This window comes from Beta vulgaris, chromosome 4 (assembly GCF_026745355.1).
Source record: "Beta vulgaris subsp. vulgaris cultivar EL10 chromosome 4, EL10.2, whole genome shotgun sequence".
Classification (NCBI taxonomy): Eukaryota; Viridiplantae; Streptophyta; class Magnoliopsida; order Caryophyllales; family Amaranthaceae; genus Beta; species Beta vulgaris.
Genome location: NC_079205.1, coordinates 64,647,576 through 64,656,359, shown reverse-complemented (window position 1 = coordinate 64,656,359; position 8,784 = coordinate 64,647,576). Strand labels below are relative to the sequence as shown.

The window sequence follows — 8,784 nt, the reverse complement described above, 5'->3', positions numbered from 1 at the left end:
TCTCAAGTTTAGGTTGGCATTTATACGTGTCACCTTCAACGTTTATATCAGACATGTCACTCTAATATTGTAGAGTTGAATCAAAGGATCGAACTATCATACATAATAGTGTTCCCGTACTATTATCAAAACAATAATTCAACCCGTCAATATATTTTGTCTCAATTTATTAGACTAAAAAGGATTATGTGTACAACAAACTATTTAAATTAAATATTTTTCCAACACATTATGATTACTTATTGGTGTATCGTTAATTAACGGTTACACAAAGGTTCTAAGAACAAAAGGTTTAAAGTACGTTTTTCCAAATTTAGAAAGCGGAATATTATTTTGGGATAATCTTAGATTAAAATATGATTTTTTAACTACGCGAAGAAAAGTTAGGTCATTCTTCTATATAATTAAAATACGATATAGTAGTATATATATTATTATAGGGAGAAATTAACTCGTTATCTTATTCAAGATCATCCGCCAATACAACAATTTGGACATTTCCAATATAAAAAAATCTATGTAAAGTGCTTTAGCATACTTATTATCTCTTAGAAGTAAAGGTAAGAAAGAGTAAAATGAAAGATCATATGTTGAGAGACGTTCAATTATCGAAGTAATTTATGAGTTGCAAAATTGACAATTGAACCATAATCCCTCACTTAACTTTCCCATTTAGAATGAACCTATTGATCATCCTCTTAATTCCAAGTTTAAAAACAAAAAGAAAAAGTAAAATAAAGCAACTAATTAAAGATGTAGTAATAACTCTAACTCCTTTGATATTTTCCCCTCAATCTCATGCAAAAACATCTTTTAACATGATCATTAATATAATTAGTCATTCCACATTGTAAAAACCCCATTATTAGGTCCTTGAACCGTCTCAGTTGACCACCCCTCATAACTTCCTCCACCACCACCAGCAGAAGGCATATCATAGTCCACCTTCACCAATGCAAGTGGCTCCGGTTCACCGGAAACCACCGCATTGCTCGTTGTCGAGGCGGCACCCATGGCATTGATCCCAGCCCCACCACCAAGGTACCCTCCACCACTATAACTCCCACTTGAACTTCCATTAGTATTGTTAGTATCAATAACACCACAAGAGTTTGAGCCCATGTTCATGAACCCATGAAGCAAACTAGGGTTAGTTTGGAGGTAATTGTTGTACATGCTACTAGGGTTTGAGTAACTTGATTGTTGGTACAACTGAAGGAATTGAGCCTCTTGAGAGTAATGTGATAGGGAAATATTGCTTTCTTGACCATGGTTATTTTGTAGGGTTAGCAAAGGTTGTGGTTGATGGTCTTGATGGTGGTATGGTAACAAAGGGTATGCATGATTTGTTGCTTGTTGATGGGCTCCATATCGAGTCGAGCTCGAGCTACTAGCTCCATATGGGTAGCTACTATTGCTTAGGGCAAGCATTTCTTCCCTCTTCCTAGAGGATTCTATAGCTTGAGCTTCCTTAAGGCGCTTCGCCGCCCCTCCTCCTATGGGAAGAGTGTTGCTCTCTAGGATGGCTTTAACATCATACCGGCTCATGTCAAAATTTGTCACAGCATTAAGGCCTCTAAACTTGATAGCCGCGATATCATAAGCTTCTGCAGCCTCTTCCTCTGTGCCTATGGGGCACATACCAGTTAGCTTAATTGGTAAAGTCTGATAAATATTCGTGTGCATGCATGGAAATACAATAAGTTACAAAGCAAGTTGTGGCGTTTTAAGTTATTTACTTACTAAATGTTCCTAAGTAGAGATCCTTGTTTCCTGCCACCCTTCCAATTCTTGCTTGCCATCTCCCATGTTGATGGTGTCTTGTTACACCACGATAAATTGATGCACCTCTAGAGAATCCACTACTCTTCCTAAAACAACAATAAAGTATATATATAGATAATCAATATTGAGGAAAGTTGAGTAAATGTATAATATCCAAAAGAATCAATAAAGAGAAACCTTGATAAAACAAATACTTCCTCTGTTTCGAATTAAATGCAAATTTCACTTTTTCACTATTCACACTTTTCACTTTGACTAAGATTTGTGATTTATACATAATGAAAAACATAATCAAGTGGTATCTTGTTAAATTCGTCTCGTGACGTACTTTCATAAAACGTAATTTTTATAATTTTAACTTACGTGTAATTATAGATATTTCTGGTCACAATAATGTATTGGCATGCGTAAAAGTGAATTTGTTGCATTTAATTCGGAACGGAGGAAGTATATTGAGTTTTTTTTTTTCTTTTTAAAGCAAAAAATCATAAATTTGACTACTTTACATACCTTCTAATAGCTGCTACAAATTCTTGTCTAGTCATGTGTTTCATGTCTTCTATTTCTTTCTCATAGTTGCTTATCTATATGATCCATACATATTATTGATCAACAAAGAAAAATAAAGCTTGAGTTTTCATGCCTGCATTAATCCATAATAGCAAGAATTAACAATCAATGAAAGTTATAAACTCAACTGGAAAATTTGTAGTAGTTGAAGTTCCCCAATACTTGATTGCAGCTAAATCATAAGACCTAGCGGCCTTCTCTTCCTTATCATACCCTCCTGTAACAATCACGACCTAACGTTATTATACATCAATTAATTTGTAGTAAAGATACAATGAAAAAAAGGCGAAAAAAATACTACATCCGTTTCAAATTATTTGCAACGATTTGACATAAAGTGTGAGTAAAAAATGTCTAATAGTTGCAAATAATATGAAACGGAGGTAGTAATATCAAACTTTGAAAAAAAGATAGCATAATATTAACTCTTGATAATTCCGTCCAAAATACTAGTTCACGTTAAACTATATTATTGGACGAAGAGAGTAGTTCATTACTTCATTATATGCAATATCTACTTACCAAGATACACTGTAGGAATGTCAAAGATGAGACAGATCAAAAATAGCCCGGCATGCATGGTGTTTCCGACATGAAAACATACGTAAAGAAGGGAGTTAGTAACAATCTATTATTAATGTTTAACACTAATAACTAAGAACACTTTAAATTTGAGTAAAAATCAATACATTATTAACCATTTGTACTTAAAAAAATCCGGATTAAGACAATAAAAACTTGTAATGAAGGCATAATACAACTTAAAAGAAACACTAAGAAGAAAAATCACCTTGACGACCCTTCCTTGACTGTCCTTCCCTTCTACAACTATTATCCCAAAGATGAGCTTCATATCTTCCTGTCCACCTATGCCTACACCACCATTGTTATACTACTCAATCCTCAACATCAATTATACTACAAAAACACAAAAATATAACAAAACAAGTACGTATATAATATAAGCATTCGTTATGTTTACTTTACATTACACTGACTTGGATAACACCTACCTCAAAACTGTTATGTAAAGTCGTATTTAACAGTTATGTTTACCCTTTTTTATAGTAGTGAAGAAGCTCTCACATAAAATACAGAAGCGTTTCATATATTTCAGAACAGATGGAAGTACTATAACTATAGACCAATACAAAAGATAGTGTACGTACGTGTATGTAATGATAATAAGGGATGTATAAATTTACCTTGTAACACCTCTATAAATAGAAGTCCTTTGGCCAAAAGTATCCAAGGTTCTCCTAGGGGTGGCTTCAACCACAGGAGTAATCGCGGTGGTGACAGTGGCGGCAGTAGAGGCGGCGACACTAGCGGTGCTATTATTGTCACCACTAGTCTCACAATTATTAGTGCTTGAAGGTGGTTGTTGCTGTTGTTGAGGCTGTTGTCCACTACTTCCCATTGATAGAGTCAAAGATTGCAAGCAATTATTAGAGTTCTCTTGGTATTGATCATATTGGCTACTATTAGTAGCTGCTGCTACGGTGTTTTGCACCGCCATTAAGCCGCCGCCGTTGCCGGAGAAAAGATAATCTGATTCACCACCTTGGCTCATGTCACTGAACGCTGTAAGGTCTGGTGAATGATGAGTTTCTGAATTCCCTACTCCTAAGAAATCTGCTATTTTGGGTACTTCATTTGGCCCTTGTGGATTGAGCAAGTTCCATTCTGAGATTATATGCATACATAGAGTTAGTTAGTGAATAAACATTGAGATTCAATCAAAAATAATTGTCATTTTTAGCAAATTTAAACATGTTTGTAAAGATGGTATAGTGGATTTTGTATGTGAAAACTTATACTTTCTTTGATTTGTATCATTTTCTACATTTTGTGCTTTATCATTTACTATATGAAGAAAATTAGCATCTTGTTAGATTCGCTTCACACTGTATTTTGAAAATATTTAATTTTCTTTGATTAATTATACATTGAAGACTATGCAAATAACACAAAGTAATATAAAAAAAATTAGAGGGAGTTTGTAATAGAAGTAACCATGAAAAGCTCAAATAATTCTAAAGAAATTTGAGAAACTGGTAACTGATTATTTTGAAACAGAGGAAGTATAATACAAAACATATGATAGAAATTATGCTCAATATAACATACTTGAGCTGATTAGTTAAAGTATTACAAGTAAAAAAAAACGAAGGAAGTATTACCTTGCGCTTGACCAAAGGGGTTGTCAATGTGGTCAGATACAAGACCCAAGGAGAATTGTTGATGAGGTTGTGAATCATTGGTTTGAAGATGTGATTGAAGTGAAGGATGTGTAGGAGAAAGAGGAAAAGACAACCAATTGTTTGAATTCATTGAGCCCATATATTTCTTCTCCACTACAATAAAGATTATACTATGTAATAAACTGATTTCTTGAGCTCACTCATCAGCAAAATAAACTAAAACCCACCTGCATCACAAATCAACAAAGTCACATAAAATGTAAAAAAAATAAAATTACAATCATAATATATGTATATGAGTTTCAAAGATTAATTATCAAAAAAATGAAAAAAAAGAAATTAGGGTTTGCACCTCTCCACTAACTCACTTTCTCTCTCTAGATTAGTGAGCTAATTAAGAGAGAGAAAGAGGTTAGGAGAGGAGAAAAAGAGAAGTAATGAAAGAGATGCATGCTACTAAATATGCTTAAGAAAGAGAGAGACCAACACATAAATCCATGGATGATCTAATTAAAGTGTTGATAAGTTTCAAGAACAAAAAGGGTTTTATTACCAATAACAATATATTTGTATTAGCTACAACTAGCTTGTAATCCTCAAAATTTTTGCCCTTTTTTTGGTGGTCTAAGTAGTTCTGGATACTCCACATTCCAAAGTTTTGATCTTTCTTTCTTTCTCTCTCTTAAGAAGATGGGTAGTAGTGTGATCTTAAAACTGATGCATATATATATATATAGTATATAGTATATCTCCAATGGATTTAGTAGAAAGTAATTAAAAATTAAAACACACTCGTGTCTTGCTACTGATCAACGTTTAGGTCCACCTCAAACCTTTTTTTTTTTGGTGTTAAGACAAAACCTGCTATTCCAACTGCAAAACTCCAACTTCCTCTATGTAAACTTCTACTTGTATTTATCTTAAGATACTTGAATATTTTATTTGTATTTCTTTTTACGTGATAATATTACCTTATAAGTAAAGATATCTACCTCAGCACTAGGTGTCAAAGGACCAACTCAACCAAAAGTTTAAGCTGATGGTTGAGGTCTAGGAATAGATTTATACTCTATCACGCCTCTTCACGCAAGAGCGCTTTGGGCTTGAACTGTGGATGCAGCACATGCTGTCCTTATACCTGGCGTTAAATATTCCACTGAGAAAGGAGGGGTGGATGAGATTCAAACATGTGACCTTTTTACCACGCTGGCTCTTGATACTATGTCAAAGGACCAACTCAACCAAAAGCCTAAGCTGATGGTTGAGGCCCCGGGATTAGAACTATACTCTATCAAGTCTAGTGGTTGTATTAGCGTATCTTCGATCTTAGAAGTTATGGGATTGAGTCTCAATCTTTGTAAGAGGGATCCTCGATTCCCTCCTCCTCTACATGCAAAGGACTTCAACTTAGCTGTCCAAAAAAGTGAAGATATCTTATACTCCGGCCCGTCCGTTTCATAATTTATTCTTACACTTTGTATTTTGAAATTGTGAAATTTCACCACTTAAGACTATCATTTGTATTTCATACATAAGGAAAAATATGATCACGTGTAATGTTATTTGATTCGTCTTAATATATAGCGTTCAAAATATCAATTTTTATAATTTTTACATGTACATTGTTAGATATATTAATGCTTAAAGTGTCACATAACAAAAATAAAAAGTACACGTGAGTAAATCTTTGCGAAAAAGAAAAAGTATTATCTATAAGTGGCCATTTGATTGAACATAAGAAATTTATAAGAGTACAAATTATCATGTGAAGTTATAATATTTATTCCTCTACTTCATAGGAAGTAGAACTCCACAAGAAGCATCACTTCGTGTCTTTTTTTCTATTGTTAAATAAGTGACACTGTGTTTTTATTTATGTTCACCAAATATCAATTTTTTTTATATTTTCTACTTATATAACTAGAGATATTAACGTTAAAAAAACGTCTTGGCAAACATGAAAATGCAAACGGTGTAATTATGTTGATACGAAGGAGGTATATTTAGGCTAAATCATAGAAAGATTAAGAAAAAATATCTAATAACATATGCATATAATCTTATTGTCTTGTTTTTTTTGTTCTAATAACCTTTCTCCCATGATAGATTAGTAATAGTACTACTTAGTAGTAGTAGTAGTAAAGTAGTAGTAGTCTATTAGTAGTGGTAAGAATGAAGAAGCCACTTGATCAAGTGTTGGAACTCTCGACCTCGTAGTGTGTAATAAATGACACCCCAAAGCCCAGCATTCCCCACTCTCTGCAAATCCTCTCTCTCTCTTCTTAAGCCCTATCTCAACAACTGTCTACGCAAAGTAACCGACTTTCTCTCCCAAAAGATCTAGCAAATTTTGTTATTATCATTCTTGTTATTTTTTTTTTTGTTTTGCCTTCTTCTATCTATCCTCTAAATTCATTGGGCAAATGCAAGACGAAAAAGTATACTTATTACCTTTTTAATGTTCCATTAAGCTAGTGTTCATTACAACTTATTTGGGGAAAAAAGAACATCACAAAAAATAAATAACAAGGTTTAATAATCTTAAATCATAAAAAAGAATCTCGAGAAATAATGGGGATCCTTACTTGCCTATTGTGAGAATCGATCCCAAGATCTCTTAAAATCAGAATGAAAACTCTAACCACGTGCACTAGGCTATCTTTCACTCTCAAGAAATGATTATACTATAAACCTGATACATAAGACCTATTGATACGTACGTATTCATTGATTGTAAGCATATTTTAGACTTCTTAGCTTGCACATTTTTTTCATAAACAATTTCAATTTTGAGAAATTATAGAAATTATAAGTACTACTTAGTACTTAGAAACAAATATAGTTTTATCGGAGTGATCAATTCATTTCGTTTGATATTAATGCAACAAATATATTGATATATATTATTTACTTAGTATTTTAAATTACACACAACGATCATTATATATATACATATACATACTCACATAGTCACATTATGACAAAATCACTTCACACACATATTCATACTAAGATCTACACATCATGATAGTTCCCTAGCTAATCCGTATTAGTAATTGCTAAATTCAAAAGAGGATAGCGCGCGATGTGGATACAAGATTTGATCTCCAAATTTGGTTACTATCTCATAAAAATTTATCGACTAAGTTAGCTGACAGCCACAAATAATCAGATAATATATTATGGCGAAAGCAAACAAGCAATGCAAAACACAAAATTTAGTTAAAACAACATGCATTAATGAAGAGAAGAAATCGGGTTTATAAGCTAGGTAGAATGTTAATAAATACTTTAGACTAAATAGCCATTAGGAGATCTCTTAATAGGCACCCACACCAAAGGCCAAAATTGTAGATCCCCGAGTTCTTTGCATGGGTTAAAGATGTGTGCGTACGGACGTAATATATTTATAAACAAAATTTTAAAAAAAGTCCCGACATATTAAATATTGAAAGAACTGCAAAAAAAGGAGTAAGATTTACTCTTATTTAAAACAACACAGCCATGCATTGTTCCCCTCTTTAGGAAAAATGATTTGAAAAAATTAATTAAGATTATAATTAAAAGTACTAAATAATTAGATTAAAAAAAGAAAGATATTAAGAAAGTTCAAAGGATTTCATTTTTTGTTTCCCAAGTAGGAAATCTGTTGACTGCTTAATCGAAATCCGCGATCGTCAAAGGTGAAAAACTTGATTAATTTAATCTAGTTAAGTTATAAGTACTTAATTTAAGAATATTATTATGTTAATTAATTATTATTACTAAGAATCCAATGCATGCATGTCTCCTACAAACTATAAACTCTTCCATAACCTCTTACCACGCCTTAGAGACAATGTACAATAACTGTATCATATGTCATTGCCTCATTGTCTCACTATCCTAATGTAGATACTAGCTATATCCATTGTTTTTCAAAATTAAATATGCAAATTATATGAGTATATCAAAAATACTATGTCAATTATTTAATGTTTGTCATGGTTTGATTTATTTGATTATATATTATAAATAATTCAAATCAATCTAATGTTTAGAATATTAATAATATAAAGAATAATATATCAAAAGAGTAGAAAATTCAGTATATAATCAATTAAATACAAGTTTTCTTTACTAGATCGAAACGAGCACCAATAACAACAAAGTTAGGGAAATCAGCATTCCAGACAGTCTCACCCACCTCCGACGAATAAGCTTTATGAGCTAATTCATGAGCTAC

The 8,784-nt window shown here is 32.5% G+C and overlaps 1 protein-coding gene across 1 annotated transcript; it reads right to left on the bottom strand.

Annotated features, from left to right (window-relative positions):
• Positions 1-640: 640 nt before the first annotated feature.
• LOC104889956 (AP2-like ethylene-responsive transcription factor PLT2) lies at positions 641-5,246 on the bottom strand. The gene is made up of 9 exons (XM_048643827.2): positions 5,113-5,246; positions 4,539-4,786; positions 3,561-4,041; positions 3,146-3,228; positions 2,878-2,886; positions 2,484-2,572; positions 2,296-2,369; positions 1,744-1,871; positions 641-1,628 (listed from the first exon to the last, which is right to left on the bottom strand). The coding sequence occupies exons 2-9, from the start codon at positions 4,696-4,698 to the stop codon at positions 835-837; spliced, it is 1,818 nt and encodes a 605-aa protein (XP_048499784.2). The 5' UTR covers positions 4,699-4,786; positions 5,113-5,246; the 3' UTR covers positions 641-834.
• Positions 5,247-8,784: the final 3,538 nt, after the last annotated feature.

What these genes read in the sequence shown, in the direction of transcription:
- LOC104889956 (XM_048643827.2), bottom strand. Translation starts at nt 4,698, where the DNA reads ATGGGCTCAATGAATTCAAACAATTGGTTGTCTTTTCCTCTTTCTCCT. An exon ending in CCCCTTTGGTCAAGCGCAAG is followed by an intron (nt 4,042 to 4,538) that starts GTAATACTTCCT and finishes ATATAATCTCAG; the next exon opens with AATGGAACTTGCTCAATCCA. An exon ending in ATTTATAGAGGTGTTACAAG is followed by an intron (nt 3,229 to 3,560) that starts GTAAATTTATAC and finishes ATGGTGGTGTAG; the next exon opens with GCATAGGTGGACAGGAAGAT.